Raw genomic sequence first — 18,982 nt, forward strand, 5'->3', positions numbered from 1 at the left:
TTTGGATCTTTCCTTTTCTGTAATAAAACAAAAACAGAAAATCACCTTCCTATTAAAATCATAAACATCCTCCATGTTTGTAGTTTTCTTCAGTAAAACAGATTTATTGTGGAAAACTCTTTAAATGTGACTTAAACTGAGCTGTGGGTCTCTGCTGCCACCTAGAGGCTGAATGAAGAACTGCATCTCACAGTTTGCTTATTTCCATCCATCCTCTATACATCGCTTTATCCTCACAAGGGTCATGGGGGGGGGGGGGGGGGGGTTTCTTCCTCCAGCTTCACCTGAAACCAAACAGGATCAACTTCCAGAGAACTTCCTGATGTTCAGAAGAACTGATTAGAAAACAAGAAACACCTGAGTGACCTGGTGGACCAATCAGAGAGCAGCAGCTGGAGCTCAGGTGTTCAGTGATGAAATCAGTGGATCAGAAAGAGTTCAAGTGGAAAACAGACACATTAGTTATATTAAAATGTCAAATGTTTTGTTAAATTACAGATTATCTCCAGTAAAATCTAGTGAAAATAATGTTCACATAAATAATCTGTATTTTTATAAATGATAATCTGATCTTTTATATTTGACTGTAAAATTATTTAGCAAAAAATATCTAAATATTTAACAGATTTTTGCTGATATTGGAAAAGAAAAAAAGTACACTGAGGATCTTTTGACTTTTTTCTGCTTTCTTAAATTACAGATAGTATCCAGTAAAATATAGTTTAAAAATGATTTGATTGTAAAATAAAATGTAAAAAATGTAACAGTAAATAATGTCCATATTTTTCATTCATAACTTGTTTTTATAATATTTGACTGTAAAATTAAGCTTTTTTACATATGATTTTTTTTTAAATTTTGTTTTTTTAACTTCTGATTTTCCTTTTTAATTTTATTTTACAACAATTGACCCTAAAATTACACTGCTTTTAATAAAGATACATCTAAAAAAATTGAGACATCTAATAAAATCTTTTATTTTTTGCAACAAACAGCAATTTGTTCTTTAGCAACAGCTGATCAGAAAATCGTTTTATTTAAATCCACTAAAAATATATATTATTTTACAGATTTTTGCAGGAACTTAAATAAAAAAGTATATTCATCCTAACATATTCAGGACAAACTGAGCTCAAATTGGTTCCTTTTCTAAAATTGAAATATAAAAACAATAAAAATGTCCACTGCGCTTAAATTTAGTCATAATTTGCCGAAATATTGGTCAATGAAGTTGCAAAATAATTAGAAAATGATTCAGAGATTGCATCCTCAATATCTCGCCTCAAATCGTTCTTTCCTTTTCCAACAGCTGTGCGACAGCGGACGTAAACAACAGATAAAGCCACCAGTGATCAGTGAAAAAACGCCTCGATCAAACTAGTAAAGTGGCCCCATGACAAAGACTTTCAGAAAATATTTCATTTTACACGCAAGACCTGGTGTTGAAATCCTCAAACTTTGTAATTATTTTCAGATTTGAGTTGTGAGATGTAAGTTCATACCAAAACACTTGGTTGGTTTTGGATCTTTATCCGGTTTAACCAGTGAAGGGGCACCATGACAAAGCCTTCTATGACGGTTAATGACCTCCAACCACGAACAAACTGGGCTCAAATGGGTTTAAGATCTTTTTTCTGCAAACACAGACCATCACCACACTGACAAATGTAACAAATAACCATTTTTCCTACTTTTTAAATAAGAAACGGCTTGTTTTTTTATTCTTTCTGGTGCTTTTGTTGCTTCGTTTCGTGGCTCCACTCATCCATCCACTCAGTCACCCGGTGAACTCTGGGAAATAAAAGCGATGCAGCGTCTGGGCTTTATCACAAAACAGGTTTAATTTAATATCTCTTTATTTTTTAAAATAATTAAACATTTGTATTTCTCCAACCCTTTTTTATCTTTTTTTCTCAGCTTTTAAATCATATTATATCTGGGCCGTTCTAAAGCACACATTAATTCTGCGAGGGAGGAGGGGGGAGGTTCTGCTGTCGAAGAAAAAAAAAAAACAAGAAAAAAATGTTTTTACCCCCGGCGGGGCGACTAGATCTGCCCCGGGCCTTCCCCTCTTCCGCCCCTCCTGCCCGCCTACCTGCCCTGACCCCTCCCTTCCCTGCACTAAAAAAAAAAAATGGTGAAAAGAAACTTCATCAAAATATCCAAAATGAGATAAAAACCAAAGAGGGAGACAGAAAAGAAAGCGACTAAAAGGGGGAAACACTATCATAAATACCAGGAAGTCTTGTTCCATAATACCTCTTTATATACTGGATACTCCTCTCCACAGGTTCCTACGCAAAAAACAAATCTAAATTACTACAAGATACAAGATTATCAGTGTACTGCATTCAATAACAATGTACAGGGTTCTTTTTTTGTCACTGCTGCTGCTGTAATACTGTGAGTCGACGCGGCGCCCCCCGGTGGGCGACGTGGACCAGGACAGGTGAGGACAGGTGAGGCGGGGCGCTCGTCTTTTCACAACAGGAAGAGGAAGGGTTTTTTGGCGACTTTTTTTCAGTTTTTTTTTCTCCTTTTTGTGTCCGTGTTCGTAGCTGAAAGTCCCGCTGTGGCCGGACGGCACCAGTTCCAGACTGATGGCCGACGCACCTGGAGGGCAGGTGAGGAGGGAGAGAGGGCGGAGTCAACGAGAGAGCAGGACTGTTAGTGGAGGAGGCGAGGAGGATGTGTTTACATGCAGCGTTCAGGGTCGAAACGCGGGTTTTTATGGTTACTTTATGGAAATAAAACGCTAAAGTATACAAATAATCGACAAAGTTTTCTTAAATCCTGAATTTGTGCGTCCAATAGACAGATGTACAATTTATTCCCACATTATTTAGTTCCGTGTGGTAATAGTCACATGATTGTGGTGTATTTTAGTATTTAGATCATGATCACATTGGATTTTTAAGGTTCCTGCAGGTGCATCATTTACCACCAGGCGGCGCCAAAGCAAAAAAAACCGAATATCCTAGCTCACTTGGTGCATCCAATACACAAATTTTGGTCTTAAATTAACATTTTTTTCTACTCACTTATTCCCGTCAGTTACATATTGATAGATTCTGACTTTTCAGCTGTATTTAAATCACGTTGAAGTTGGATTTTTAGCCTCCTGCAGATGCATCATCTACCACCAGGTGGTGCTAAATGACAGAGAAACAAAAATCCCACACAAACTTCACTTACATTCCAAATTTGTGGTCCAAAATTTGCAGTTTTTCTTTCCGAATTAGTCCGTTGAGTCAAATATTGATATGATTTTGCTTTCTGATGTTTAAGTTTGATTTTTAGCCTCCTGCAGATGCATTATTTACCACCAGATGGCACCTCAGCAAGTTTGACAGAAGTTTTAGTCTGGATTCATAATATGAGCACAAATGTTGGCTTCAGGGAACCACGTGGACGAATAAATGACTGCCAACAGAATCTGAAACACACAAAAAGTGAAATACTGAACTCTTAAATGGAAAATAACCAGAAGTGGAGCACACCACTGGGTCAAATATTTACTTAGACTCCTAATTTGAGGCTGCAGTGTTACAACTTTGGCCTTAAATTTATATTTTTCCACCTCAGACTCTTGTGGGAGTTAAAATTTTCTAACATTTTACTTCTTTCAGCATTAAAGTTGTATATCAGTTGGATTTTTAGTCTCCTGCTGGTGTTGTACTTGCCTTTATTTAACCAATAGGCGGCACCAAAGTAAAGTTTTGTCAGGGTTTGAATTCTGTGCATCATTTCTGAACGATTTTACAGTAAAAAAAAAGTCAAATTTTCTGTAAAATACTAAACTCCAAAATGGAAAATAACAGTTTCACAACACAGTTATTACTAATTTTGGGTCAAACCTTGACTTAATTTCCTAATTTGCACATCTTATGTACAAATCACAGCCGTTTTCTCCCCTCATCGTCAACTTAAGTTGCATTTTTCAGTCTCCTGCTCATGTTCTACCTGCTGTTCACCACCAGGTGGCACCAAAGTAGTGGCAAATAATGATCCCTTCATACAGAGGATAAAGTAATATGTAAAGTAATAAGTTTGAGAAGATTTTTGACCAGGATTTGAATAATTCTCATAGGATTTTACCGAAGAAAAATGCCTCTAAAATGTAAAAATAAGAGTTTCACAGCAAAAGTGGTGCAACTTCAGGGACAATATTTGACTTGAATTATGACTTTTCTGCATCTAATTCATACAGTTTGGAATTTAACTTACATTTTCCACTTCTGAGCAGTAAATATTGATAAGATTTTGGTGTATTTTAGTATTCAAAGTTGGATTTTAAAGGTTCCTGTCAGTGTTGTACCTGCTCTTTACCACCAGGTGGCGCCAAAGCAAAGCAAAACAAAGATTCCTGAGCACAGAAATTTAAAAAAATGCCGAATAACTTGACTAATTTTCATAAATTTAATCAACATTTTCACGCAGCCATTTGACCCGTTGATGCTGTTTAACTTTAAGACACCTGGAGCTCGCTGCAGACTGTTTAGGAGGAAATATGTAGAAGACAATTATTTTTCAGATTAAAAAGAGAAAAATGGCGATTAGTGTTTGATCAAATGTCTCGCTTTGTCCACAACCCAAAAATATTCAGTTTAAGCCACAAAGGAGGAAAGAAACCTGTAAGAAAATCACATTTAAGCAGCTGCAATTAGAGGATTTTCGACTGTTTTCCTTTAATACACAGATTATTAAAACAATTGGCAACTAATTAAGCAGCTTAACTTTAAATACGTTTGTTTTTGGACTTGAAACGCGTTTAAAAAAAAGTTTAAGGGTTGAAAATATGACATTTTAAAGATTATTTCAATTCACCTCAGATGCAGAAATATGTGAATAAATTTGAGTTTTTTGAGACAGAATTTGCTGCTAGTTTTGACTGAACGCTCATGTAAACACAGCCAGAGTCCCTGTTGTTATTTAATGTGTGGTTCTGTTGAGTTTATTCATACAGGAGGGTGAGATCAGGGGGGAGACAGGGGAGGCAGGAGGGAAAACAAAGATGGAGGCGACGAGAGGAAATGCAAAGAGGAGAACCAGGAAAATAAAAATGACATGTGGGACTGTACTGAAGAGTTAAAATCAATCTATCTTCTCTTTTTTTTGTTGTTTTTTTGTTTTCCAAGAGTTCGTTTCATGTCCTACAGTCCAAAAAGTTGTTTTTTTTTTTTTGTTTTTGTTTAAATCCCCCTCCCACACAAGTCATTTTCTCATTTTCTATTTTTTTCTTCCTTTTTTATTATTATTATTATTCTTTTGTTTTTTCCGTTTGCAGTAATATCAGTTTAAGGGAAAAAAAAGAAAAAAAAAGGAAAAAAATAATTATTTACAGTGCTGTTGAAATAATGAAAACAGACGTGATGAATCTACTGTAAAGTAAGTCGCACAAACACAGGAGAAAAAAAAAAACATAAGAAAATAAACAGTTAAGAAACCGGCGGCGCTCCGAGTCGATCCGGAGGAGGCGGCTGGTTTGGGGGAGGAGGGGGTGGAGGGGAGGCGGAGGGGGGAGGAGGGAGGCGGAGGGGAGCCGGCGACGTCGTCGTTAAGTCGGGATGATGCCGTCGCTCCTAAGGCCCCGCTTCAGCTCCAGGTCCTCCAGCTTCTTCCACAGCTCCTCCCGCTCCTTCTCCTTCTTCTTCTCACTGGGGGACGAAACAAGACGGAAGACGGCGGCGTTTAACGGCACAAAACTTTACGACACATTTATAAAAACTCATAGCAACACCCTAAGATCGTGCATTTAAAGTTTAATTTAATGTCAAACCATTGAAAGTTACTTGTAAAGGCGCACCATGACAAAGACTTCTATAAAATGACACATTTTCCTGAGTTTCATAGAGCTAATGCTAATTTAGCTTTCTTTGAGGTGACGCTAATTCAATTTGTTTTGAGCTAACGTAATCTTGTTTGAAACTAACATTGATGCTAGCCTATAATATGAAAATAAACCTTTTAAACTGATGTTAGCTTGCCTAAGGCTAACTGACTGACTGTATTTAAAGTTTAATTTCATGTCAGACCTTTAAAAGCGACTAGTAAAGGCGCACCATGACAAAGACTTCTGTAAAATTACACATTTTCTGTACCTTTTTAGAGCTAATGCTAATCTAACTTCCTTTGAGGTGATGCTAATTCAGTTTCTTTTGAGCTAATGTAGACTTGTTTGAAGCTAAAGTCGATGCTAGCCTGTAACATGACAAGAAACCTTTTAGCTTGTTTTAGGATAACTGAGTTACTGTATTTAAAGTCTATTTTAACATCAGACCATTAAAGGTTACTTGTAAAGGCGCACCATGACAAAGACTTCTATAAAATGGCACATTTTCCTGAACTTCACAGAGCTAATGCTAAGCTAGCTTTCTTTGAGGTGATGCTAATTCAATATATTTTGAGCTAATGTAATGCTGTTTGAAGCTAACGTCGATGCTAGCTTGTAATATGAAAATAAACCTTTGAAACTGATGTTAGCTTGATTTAGGATGTGTTCCTATATTCAAAGTTTATTTTAATGTCAAACCATTAAAAGTTACTTGTAAAGGCGCACCATGACAAAGACTTCTATAAAATGACGACACCGTTAGCTGGACCTCTTGTAAGGTTAGCCTCTTTTACGCTAACTGTTACATTAGCTTGATAAGCTTTGAAACGTTTTCAAAGCTAACATACAAATTAGCTGAGGTTCTGTTAAGCTTAACATCTGTGTTAGCTTGAAATATGGAAAAAGATGGAGGTCAGATCAGTCAAAGAAAATTAAAATCCGTTGTGGGTCTAAGAAATAAACTAACTGGACTCCACACAGTTAATTTTAGTCCCAGTTCCTCTGAAATGACATAATTCTGTTAACTTTTGAAGAAATGAGTCAACCTAAACTTGGTGACCTATTTTAGCTGCTGGTGTTTCCTGTCTGCTATTAGAGCAACATCTAGTATTAATCCAGATATTTATAGAGCCGACAGTTTCCGCTCTTCATGAACGGTTCTCACCGCTGGCGGTCCGACTTGTAAGTGGCTGTGAGTTCATCAAATAAGGTACTGTTCATCTCCATGAAGGCCTTCAGGACGTTGTAGACCAGCGCCACGATTGCCCTGAAGAAAAGAAAGAAACCTCACATTGATTTATTCTATAAATAACAAAACACACAGACTCTGCCAGGAAACAAAACAAATACGTTGAAAATGTAGTTACTCAGGAGAAATATTTGTCATTACGGAGAAATTCTAAGTTGCTCTGACCAAGTTTCAAGGAACATTTAAGTCATTCTGTTCAGGGTTTTGGTCATTTTGGACAAAGATTTAGTCAATCTGTCAAAGTCAACGTCAATCATACTGAGTAATTATGAACAACTACTAAATGAACCTCACCAAGATTCAAGTCATTTTGGTCAAAGTTTAAACCATAAAGGCGATTTTTTGGTATTTTGAACAAATATGGAATAATTTTGGACACATTTAGAGTCGCTCTGTTCAGGTTTACGGCATTTTACACACATTTAAGTAATTCTGGACGAGTTATTTTGTCATTTTGAACAAACGTTGATTCACTTTGGACACATCTGAAGCCATTTTAAAATTTTCTGTCATTTTTTTCCAAGTTTGGACAAATTTTGAGACGTTCTGAACACATTTTAAGTAATTTAGCGGAACATGTTTGGAGCTTCACACGTTTATAGAACGTAAAGAAACGGAGCTTTCCGAGTGTTGCAGGAGCTCTGGGAGCAGAGCAGCGCTGCACGAGGACGATACTGAGATGGAACCAAGTTTACATCAATTTTTCTGGACAAGTGTTTGTTATTTTGGACACATCTTGACTTTAAATGACTGTTTTTATCTGTACTGGAATGCTTAACACGTTTAATAAAGCGTACAGACGTGACTCGAGTCGTCATTTCCATCAAAACGTCTCCAGATTAAGTTGTTTTAGTTGGTAAACTTTCATTTTCTTCTGTAAGAACACATTAAGTCCTGAAGTTTCTATTGATCAGAGTCGTCCTGCAGCTTTAAAGTTTCTTCCTGAAGCCGATTTCTGGATATTTCCGGTCTAAACTCACGGGTTCCAGTGCTCTTTGGAGATCCTGTAGAGGCTGGCGAACATGATGGGCAGGATGACGCTGGAGTTCTCCTCGATCAGACTCATGATGTATTCGTTGTTCCAGTAGTACAGAGCTCGTTCTGCAACCTGAGCACACACAAGAACACTTTCAGTATCTTCTGTAGAAACATCTTCTTGAAGTCCTGGTGTCCAGACTGGAGCTCTGAGTTTGACCGACCTGGAAATGTGGGCTGGAGACGCATCTGGAGATCTGTTTGAACAGCGGCTCCTGGATCTTCACGAACTGTGTCGGTTCGATGACGTCCAGAATCTCCTCCAGCTCTCCTAGAAACATCACCTGCAGCAGAGGAAAACACAAATCATTTTCAATTTCTGTCATTCTGGACTCATTTCCACTGATTCTGGACCACAGTTTGGATGCTTGGATGTTCTAATGAGTCTCTGGATCATTTCATTTGATTTTGTTCAGATTTTTGAGTCATTTTTGGAAATGTCGCCATTTTTGACAAACTTAGAGTTGTTTTGAACAAGTTTCAAGTCATTATAGACAAATTCTGTTCATGCTTTTGTCATTTTGGGCAAATTTTCAGTCATTTAAGACAATTTTAAGCATTTTTTTTAAAAAACACAATATTTGGTATTTTGGCAAATCTTGAGTCAATTTGGACAACTTTGACTAATTCTCAACAGTTTTTTGCTCATTTAAACGAGTATTGAATGTTTTTGGACTCATTTTTAAAACTTCTGACATTTTGGACAGAACTGACAGTTAAAGCAGAAAGAAATGAGACGACTCGCCTCTTTTTGACTGCAGGTTTTTGGCCAGAACTTCAGTAAGCCTCTGATGACCTGAAAGAGGAAGAAGAGTTCAGACGTTTTTACGCATTTTTTAAAATACAAAATCTGAGGTTTATACCCATAGAAAAAATTCCAGGTAGATTTCCATAAAATTCCATGAAAATTTCCATCAAATTTCAGAATAAAATTCCAGGGAAATTCCCATATAATTCCTGGGAAAAAATCCACAAAATTCCAGGAAAATTCTTGAAGTATTTTGGGTAGATTGCCGTAAAATTGTGACAAAGGTCCCACAAAATCCCTACAAAATCGCCATAAATTTCCAGAAAAATTCTAGGAAAGATTCTATAAAATTCTGGAAATACAACAGGAAAATTCCCAAAGAATTTTGGAAAATTTCTGGGAAATTCCCATAAAATTGGCATAAAATTCCAAAAAAAAAATTACCACAAAGGTGCCAAAAAATTCTTGGAAAATTTGCATAAAATTCCATGTTTGTAGATTAAATAATAATAAAAAATCTGTTACTGCCAATCTGCATTTTTCACGTAATTTCCTAGCATTTTCTGGGAATTTTCTGGGAATTACATCAAAATTTTTCAAGAATTCTATAGAATATTTATGGGACTTTTCCTGAAATTTTATTGGAATTTTCCTGAAATTTTGTGGAAATTTCAATCAATGTTTGGGCAAACTCGTTAGCAGAAACTTTCAGAATAAATGACGTGTATTTGGCACCTTTAAACGAATCAACCAGAAGAATTCCTCTAAAAACCAATCGTGTGTTCAATTAAGAAGTAAAGAAAGTCAGAAAACATGAAGGACAGAAGAGCAGAAAGTAGAAACAAAAACAGAACTTACTGGTTCTGTTAATGTTGGATCTTTCTCTAGGAACTGTACAATGCAATACGCCAACTGGAAAAGAGCAGAGAGTTGAGGTCACGACATGTTTTAGAACTTTAGCAGAGATTTAAACAGCAGCAGCTCAGATAAACTTTCATGTTTAAACATGTTGATGCTCCTGAAGCAAACTGGGTTTTAAAGGATCCAAACAGCTTTGAACGTTCTCATCAGAAAACCTTTTTATTTCACTTTTATATGACAGATGACATTTTCTGTGATTCTAACTGGGGAATTAGTCAAATTAATGTCACGTCTCAATTTTATTCTTTTGTTTTAAATGTATTAATAATTAATAATTATATTTAATTATTAATAATAATTTTGAATGAGTTTAAAGAAATTTTTGACAGTTTTCAAGCCATTTTTGAAGAATTTTTCAGTTAATTTGGTCAAACTTGGAGTCAATCTGGACAATTAAGTGCGAGTTTGTAGAATCTTTGAGTTATTTTGTACGATCTTAGACGGAGAGGGGAAAAATAATGACAAAAACAAGACAAAAAATGTATACAAAAGGGTAAAAAGCAAAAAAAAAAAAGTGACAGAAGCGAGACATAAAACACCACAAATTAGACTCAAAATGAGACAGAAGACCACAAAACAAAGAAAAAACATAAATGTGACCTAAAAGGAGACACAAAACGATAAAAAACAAGACAAAATGACAAACTGACAAATGAGACACGACAGAAAAGAACAAAAAAAAGAGCCAAAATGACCCAAAAGACAAACAAAATGACAAAATCAAGACAAAACATTTACACAAAAAGGGTAAAAAGGAATACAAAGTGACAAAAGCTAGACATAAAACACCACAAAAGTGACAGAAATGAGACAGAAGATCACAAAACATAAAGAAAAAAACATAAATGTGACCTAAAAAGAGAAAAGACAATAAACGACAAGACAAAATGACAAACTGACAAATGAGACACGACAGAAAAGAACAAAAAAGACACAAAATGACAAAAACAAGACCAAAAAAAACTATTGAAATTGGCAAAAAAACAACAACCAAAAAACAAAGACAAAATGACACAAATGTGACACAAAACAAGGAAAGGAGATGACGGAGAGACGGTAAAGGAAAACCAAAGTTACTGGATCAATAAAAAAAAGTCGGAATGGCTCAAACAGAGAACAGAGCAGCAGGATGTTGGAGACACATTCAGCATGGAGAAACATTACAGTTCTGTTTTCATAGAGGAGGAAGTTCATGTTAACAGCTTAAATCCTCAAACATACGACTGATAACTCCAGATTTAGCTCTTAAAAACACAACATTTCAGGATTTTACATGCTGCCAAGTTAAACTCTGACGCAGTAGAAGATGTTAAAGTTCTGTTCGAGGCACCAGAAACCTCTATCAACGCTGGTTAGCACGTAAACTACCAGCATTAGTGACTTCAGGTGTGAAATACGAACACAAATGAGCATTTATTTTGCTTTAAATCCCGTTACCTGTGCATGGAAGAGGGACAGACTCCTGACGGTGTGGAGGGGAATCAACACTTTGACCAGAAACTGTTTATGCTCGGCTTTCAGAGGCAGAGCGAAACCATTGATTATACTGGAAGACAGAGGACAGGGAAGTGGATTAGACAGGAAAAAGCCTCCATGTGAAAGAAGAATAACCGCTTATATGAGCTGCAGGAGAAATAAAGCAAAGAGGCACGAGTTAAAGACCAACAGAACAACATTTACGCTGATTTACTGCAGTTTTATTGTTTAAATCAGAGTTTTAGGCGGGAAAAACGAACAGAATCTGTGGGTTTTTTTTGGGTTTTTTTAGCTTAAACTGTCAAACGATCAAAAATACAACTGTTTTAAATGCTCCACACAGGTCAGAAACACATTTAAGTTTTCATATTTGGTCAAACAAAGAGCCTTTAAAACAACTCTAAAGTCTGTTAAACTCAGAGGACTAATTTGTTTTATCTGAACCTTGCTCTGTTTTCCTGGAGTCCATTCGTGTCTTTCTGAATTTGTTCTCCGTCACAATAAGAGCTCGCAGTGAAACAAAGGGTCAGAACATCCTGAGTCTGTGGCCGAGCAGAATGTAAATGTGAGTCCACATACCTCCCCAGGATCTCCAGCAACTCAGCCACCCCGTTGAAGTGCTCCGTCTCATAAACAAAACTGCAGCAGACAGGGAAAGACGAGAAAAAGGTTAAAGACGACGAATCCAAAAAAGAACAAACCGACTCAAAACTAGAAGGCTGGCAGTGAAACAAAAAAAGAAGAGTTTAACCCAACAGAAACTACAGATTCTGATAGTTTGCTTTAAGAAAACTCACCACAGATCACATTTAAACATTTAAAGACATCTAGGGCCAGTTTAAAGACATCTAGGGCCAGTTTAAAGACATCTAGGACCAGTTTAAAGACATCTAGGGCCAGTTTAAAGACTTTTAGGACAAGTTTAAAGTCATCTAGGGCCAGTTTAAAGACATCTAGGGCCAGTTTAAAGACATCTAGGGCCAGTTTAAAGACATCTAGGGCCAGTTTAAAGACATCTAGGACCAGTTTAAAGACATCTAGGGCCAGTTTAAAGACTTTTAGGACAAGTTTAAAGTCATTTAGGACCAGTTTAAAGACATCTAGGGCCAGTTTAAAGACATCTAGGGCCAGTTTAAAGACATCTAGGACCAGTTTAAAGACATCTAGGGCCAGTTTAAAGACTTTTAGGACAAGTTTAAAGTCATTTAGGACCAGTTTAAAGACATCTAGGGCCAGTTTAAAGACATCTAGGGCCAGTTTAAAGACATCTAGGGCCAGTTTAAAGACATCTAGGGCCAGTTTAAAGACTTTTAGGACAAGTTTAAAGTCATTTAGGACCAGTTTAAAGACATCTAGGGCCAGTTTAAAGACATCTAGGGCCAGTTTAAAGACATCTAGGGCCAGTTTAAAGACTTTTAGGACAAGTTTAAAGTCATTTAGGACCAGTTTAAAGACTTTTAGGACCAGTTTAAAGACTTTTAGGACAAGTTTAAAGACTTTTAGGACAAGTTTAAAGACTTTTAGGACAAGTTTAAACTCATCTAGGACAAGTTTTGGACATTTAGGGCCAGTTTACAGCTATTTCCAACCCTTTTCCCCCATTCAAGACAAATTTGTATACATTTACAATATTTTTTTGATCCTTTAGGGTAAATTTAAAGACATTTAGGACAAGTTTTGTTCATTTAGGACAAACCTTTCTGTCCTAAATGACTGAAAGGGGTTGAACAGAGTTAGAGTTCTTATCTGACAGAAGTTTACCAGACAGATGGAGGCAAACAGAACTGACATTTACTCACCGTAGAAAAATATTATTGATCTGTTTTCGTATAAAAGCCCTCAGCCCCAGGAATTTGCCGTAGATTCTATGCAAGACTGTCTTCAGATAGTCTCTCTCCCGAGGATCCTCGCTGTCGAACAACTCCAAGAGCTGCAGGGAGGGAAAGAAAACCGAAATCGCAAAGAAGGAACAACAAAAAACATCACAGAGAAACGACACATCAAGAAGAAGAAGTGGACTCACCTGTAGGACAAACTTCTGGTCTATGTACTTTTTGGCAATGCTGGGCTGGAATTCCTGACTCTCCAAGAACCGAATGAAGAACTCGTATACCAACTGGAGAGAGGAAGAGACGAAGAACAACAGGAACAAGCAGGTTTAATAAAACTAAAGACGATTGGTTTTAACTGCAGCTCCGTCCTGTGCAAAAAGCTTCAGTTTGATCTGTTGCTGCTGATTTTAGACACAAACCAGAAGATCTCTGTGCATCAGGACGACAAGCTGAGCATCAAATGTTCCTGTGGTCTTAAATGAACCCTAAACCGAATCAGAGGGCAGGTCAGAGGACTCAGAGGACACAAAGGTCACACCGGGTTCAGCAGGGTGAAGACACATCAGAAACGTTCTGTACGGTTTCACACAAAAGAAAAAGAAAAGAGCTTTTACCAGGAAGCTTCTCCTTGAGATTTGCATCTCATTTCTAAAGGAGTCCTGGGCAGCATTCAGAGAAGGAGGAGGGGAGGTGAGAGACCAGAGAGCCTGGCTCCAGACCTGGACCCACAACTGGACCCAGACAGAACCAACAGGAACCACAAACAACCACCAGGTCTTAGACCAGCGCCACAACGTTTAGGGAGTCCTGGATCAGACCAGTCATCATTCTGCTGTTTAATGCAGGTTTTAACCCTCCTGTTGTCATTTACGTGAAACAAAAAATATTGTTTCCTTGTCTGAAAAAAAAATCCCCAAATTCAGCAAAAAAATCCTCAAATTTCTGACAATTTGCGAAACCTTCAGGGAGAAAATAATTCCTTAAAAGTTTGATTTCAAAAATTCCTGAAATTTGGCAAGAAAATTCTTGTAAATATTTTTTAAAAAATGAGTAAAAATCTTCCAAAAAAAATCTAAAAATATATATACAGATATATATATCAGTAAAACTAACATTCTTTTAAGAAGACTCCCAAAAAAACCATCAACCAACATCCAGCGAATTTTGTTGCTTAGGACACTTTCATTTCACGTTGTTTTTCAGAGCTGGAAGCGTGGTTTTAGAAGGAATTGCAGTGGAATTATTTTTTCAGAAAAACAGTCGGACAGACGTGAAAATAAAACAGAACTCACAGCTTTTTACTATTTTATCTGATTTCAGCTGCACATTATATATATTTTTACAGATTCATGTCACAAAAACGTGCAGAAATACGACAATCCGCAAAGGTTCTAACAGCTCTGGCTTTGTCTGACAAACAGCACTAACCTCCCTCTAAAAGCTGCAGTGAATTATGAACACATTTCTATTTGTGTGTTTACCTGTAAGTGTGGCCAGGAGGCCTCGAGTGTCGGCTCGTCCTCCTCAGGGTCAAACTCGTTACTGTCGCTGGGCGGAAGGGTCCGGAATATGTTGTGAGACACCTGGAGGAAAAATAAAAAAGTCACGGGAAAGTCCAGATTCAAGTCCTGCTGAGATCTAAAAAGCACATCTTGTTTTTACCTCCGCCAAGGAGGTTATGCGATCGGGTCCGTTTATTTATTTGTCTGTCTGTGTGCGTGTCTGTGGACACGATTTCTCGGAAACTACTTGTCGGATCTTCATGAAATTTTCACCAGAGGTGGATCTTGGCCCAGGGAAGACTCCATTCAAATTTTGTGTTGATCTGGTTAAGGATCTGGATCCGGATTTAGATTTTCCAACTTCGTATCATCTTCCCTTGGCGGAGGTCAGAAATGTCAGATTGCTCTTGTTGTCATTTTGTGTCTCGTTTTTCTCACTGTATAGCTTGTTTTTGTCATTTTGTGTCATTTGTGTCTTGTTTTTGTCTTTTATGTCTCGTTTGTCATTTTGTGTCTAGCTTCTTGTTTGAGGTTTTGTTTTTGTCATGTCTTCATTTTGTCCCTCGTTTTTGTCGTTTTCTGTCTCGTTTTTCTCGCTTTATAGCTTGTTTTTGTCATTTTGTGTCTCATTTTTGTCATTTTGTGTCTCATTTGTCGTTTTGTGTCGAGTTGTTGTTTTATGTTTTGTTTTTGTCATTTTATGTCTCCTTTTTGTTGTTTTCTCATTTGTCTCTGTCTCGTTTGTCATTTTGTGTCTCATTTTTGTCTCATTTTTGTCATTTTGTGTCTCGTTTTTGTCTCATTTTTGTCATTTTGTGTCTCGTTTCTCATTTTGTGTCTTGTTTTTGTCTCATTTTTGTCATAACATCAAACAGTTTTCTTAAAGAAAGGGTGAAGCAAAGCTGCTCTTGTATTTATCATATTTTCATCACATTGTCAGCCTTGATTGAAAGTCAGTGTTTATTTTTCAAATATTCTGAAGCCCAAATGTCCTTTAAATCTGGAATGACCCACCTCCAAATCATACGTTTTTTGACTAATATCTTTGACATGTTTAGGCCATAAAATGTGTATAAATTTGACGTTTATAGTGATATCTGACATGATAAATCGCGTGCCGCTTCATTTCAGAGCTCAGACTAACGGTAGAGAATCTGTGGATGTCAGTAGAAATGGTCTGAAGAGCGTTTACAATCAGCTGCAGAGTTTTCCGTCCTCACCATTTTGACCACCTCGGGGTAGGCCTGCTCCGTCAGGTATCCCCGGCTGACCGTCACGTAGTCCACCAGCTCGTTGAGCGTGGAGCGCTTGTACTCCTTCATCTTGAGGTCCGACAGCGTGTCCATGAAGTCAAAGACCGTACAGCACTGCTGCAGCTTCTTCAGGAACAGCTCCGGCTGCTCCGGCGCCGGCACGTCTGGACGAAAGAAACGAGCAAAAAGACGATTAACTGGAGAAATAAACACTTTGCATCGCTCAGATTATCACAGTCGGAGCTAAAAACACCAGAAAATCGAAGACACAGGACAAAGTAAGCCAGTGATGGTGGAAGTTAATTATTTATTTTATATTCGGCGATTTCACATTCACACTAGAAGTTAACTGACGCGGATTATTATTAGTATGAACATGAGGGTTTATAATTTATCGGTAGAAATATCTGCCTGAAGCTTGGGTTTCATCTTGGCTTAATTTAACAGTTATTCATCACAATTAAGTCATGAGGCGTCACAGAAGACTTTGTCGTGGTGCCCAAGACCAGAGAGATACGATGGAGAGAAGAAGAAGCCGCATCAGAGGCAAAATATGCATTTGAAACAAATTTGTTTTATTGAGAATCAGTGAAATAACCAAAAACTAAATTAATTTTACTTGTAAAATCCTTCAAACCACGTAGACGAGTGAAGGAAGGAAGATTTTTGTACAATTACTGAATCCAGTGAGCTTTCTTACTCTTCAAACACCTAAATTTTGGTCTGTGAAAGACCAGGACTGAAAATGAAAAGTTTGAAAGACATGCTTTTACTTTGAAAATTTGCTAAATCAGGCAGTTTATCAGAGACAGAAACTGTAAAAATGCCAACTTTCTGACAAATCGCATGTCTATGCCGGGAAAATTGACTAAATTCAATCTTAAGAACATTTGGAAGAATGAAACGCTGTCAAAAAGAAAAAAAAAAAAAAAGCTCCTCAACGTATTTGAGAAGACTCAGATCTGACCAACAGTCCTGAAGTCATGATGCGTCACAGGCATCTGAGGGAAAAATACACATTTAAAACTAATTATTTTTAATTGAGAATCAGTAAAATAACCTAAAACTAAACTAAATTTATTTGCAAAATCGTTCAAACCAGGTAGGAGGGTGAAGGATGGAATATTTTTGCTGCTGATTACGTGTTTTCCCGACACAATGAGAGTTTCTGGTTTAATATTCTGTGTCTGTTTGCTGTAAACAGCAGAAGAAGACGTTGATACGTGTTCCAGGTTAAACAGACGAGCATTAAAACTCTCCAAAGACGTTCACGGAGGCAGAAATGTTCCGAACACAAACCGAAGCCGCTACTATCGCTGCCTCAGGTGAAAGAGTCGAGCTTCCTGCTCAGCATCGGCTTTTAACTTCTTCATCGTCTGCAGACAGAGCTTCTGAACGAGGAGGCAGAGCAGCAGAAAGGAGGCGGCAGGTGTCTTTATTCTGCTCCTTCCCTCTGATCCTCCGTGACGGAGGGTCGATGGGAGTTCAGAGCTGCAGGGAGTCGAGCAGCGACGCTCCCCGACCGCCTCGACTCCAGCGGCTCTTTGTTGCGTAAGAGATAAGCCGAGGTTTCGCTTCAAAGAAACGCCGAGTCGGTTCGGCTGCTGCATGGAAATGAGGAGCTACAAAACGACGAGGAGGTGTCTTCACCTCGTTACAACGGGCAGCTTAGTCGATTCATTAGTTTAGACCGATTACTGCTGGGCTCCCTGAGAGTTTGTCATTTTCTACCATAACAGCAGAGATGAAACATTAAATTCAGTCAAACCATTAAAAATCCTGTTGTCCTCATTTACAGGCACCAAAAAATATTGTTTTCTTGTCTGAAAAAAAAAAATTCAACAAAAAAAAAAATCCCCAAATTTCTGAAAATTTGCAAAACCTTCAGGAAGAAAATTCCAACAATTTCTTAAAAGTTAAAAAAAAAAATCCCCCAAATTTGGCAAGAAAATTCTTGTAAATATTTTCAAAAAATGATGTTTAAAAAAAAAAATCCTAAAAATATCTAAAGTGATTCCATATATATCAGTAAAACATTCACATAAAAATCAACCAAAATCCAGAGAAATTTGCTGGATTTTGGTTGATTCTTTGTGAATGTTCTGAAGAAACATTTTTAACAGTTCTTTTTATCCACCAAAAAATGTTGAAAATGTAGACATCAGAAGTTTCACTGTGGAAATTTTTTTTCTTCACATTTTCAAGCTTTAAAACGGGTCAACTTTGAGCCGCAGGACGACACCTGGGTTAAAAAGCCGGAAATGTTTAGCATCACTGCAGGATTCAATGAGCTTTTTAGACCCTAAAACTCCTAATTTTTAGACCTTTAGACACGCCGAGACTGAAAATGAACAGCAGGTTTGAAAGTTGCGTTAAAATTCTTTAAAATCTGCAAAATTATTCTTTTTTAACAAAGCCAGAAACCGTAAAAACAGAAAGAATGGTCAACTTTCAGACACATCACATACAGCTCCATCAGGAAAATTAACCAAATCCACGCTAAAATTTTAATATTTCATAAAAATCAATCACGCAATTGAGAAGCCATGACTAATGACCAACAGTCCTGAGCTCATTAAGCGTCACAGAGACTTTGTCATGGTGCCCAAGACCACAGAGAAAGAAGCAGCAAAATATACATCTTAAACCATATTGTTTTATTAACATTAAGAAGAACAAAAAAAACAATCTAAAAATCACGACATTCTACAAACTAGACAAAAATTAACCACTTGCATTAACAAGACGCTGTAAAAAACTAAAAATTTTGCATGTTTGATGCAACTGAAAACCCACGGCTGAACAGCAGTCATGTGACAGGAATTTAGAGACCATTTGTCAAAAAAAGAAAATAAACCTACTGGATGAATCAAATAAAGTCAGCACGGCTCAGAAACAGTGAACAGAGGAGCAAGATGTTGGAGATACATTCAGCATGGAGAAACACCTTTCTACAGCTGATTAGCAGAGATGCAAAATGTAAGAAAAAAAAGTTCAAAATGACAAAAAAACCCCTCATTTTCAACTAATTTCCAATAATTTCGAACTTTCCGGTTATTTTAGACACATTTTCAGTAATTTTTCAAAAAATTTTAAGCGACTTTAAGGATGTTTTTCATCCAATTTCTTTATA

General features: G+C 37.2%; 1 protein-coding gene across 7 annotated transcripts in view; it reads right to left on the bottom strand.

Annotated features, from left to right (window-relative positions):
- Nucleotides 1-1,817: 1,817 nt before the first annotated feature.
- The window catches only part of ppp2r5eb (protein phosphatase 2, regulatory subunit B', epsilon isoform b), a 53,983-nt gene continuing 36,818 nt past the window's right edge, over nucleotides 1,818-18,982 (bottom strand). For all 7 annotated transcript variants that reach the window (XM_022191877.2, XM_022191876.2, XM_022191875.2 and 4 more), the window contains 12 exons: nucleotides 15,817-16,013; nucleotides 14,576-14,677; nucleotides 13,286-13,378; nucleotides 13,062-13,192; nucleotides 11,842-11,901; nucleotides 11,224-11,332; nucleotides 9,724-9,777; nucleotides 8,863-8,913; nucleotides 8,282-8,401; nucleotides 8,063-8,190; nucleotides 6,999-7,100; nucleotides 1,818-5,657 (listed from right to left, as the gene is read on the bottom strand). In XM_022191877.2, coding sequence (XP_022047569.1) covers nucleotides 5,558-5,657; nucleotides 6,999-7,100; nucleotides 8,063-8,190; nucleotides 8,282-8,401; nucleotides 8,863-8,913; nucleotides 9,724-9,777; nucleotides 11,224-11,332; nucleotides 11,842-11,901; nucleotides 13,062-13,192; nucleotides 13,286-13,378; nucleotides 14,576-14,677; nucleotides 15,817-16,013 — 1,247 coding nt within the window. In that variant the 3' untranslated portion in view covers nucleotides 1,818-5,557. The remainder of the gene's footprint in view (nucleotides 5,658-6,998; nucleotides 7,101-8,062; nucleotides 8,191-8,281; nucleotides 8,402-8,862; nucleotides 8,914-9,723; nucleotides 9,778-11,223; nucleotides 11,333-11,841; nucleotides 11,902-13,061; nucleotides 13,193-13,285; nucleotides 13,379-14,575; nucleotides 14,678-15,816; nucleotides 16,014-18,982) is intronic.

This window comes from Acanthochromis polyacanthus, chromosome 1 (assembly GCF_021347895.1).
Source record: "Acanthochromis polyacanthus isolate Apoly-LR-REF ecotype Palm Island chromosome 1, KAUST_Apoly_ChrSc, whole genome shotgun sequence".
Taxonomy (NCBI): domain Eukaryota; kingdom Metazoa; phylum Chordata; class Actinopteri; family Pomacentridae; genus Acanthochromis; species Acanthochromis polyacanthus.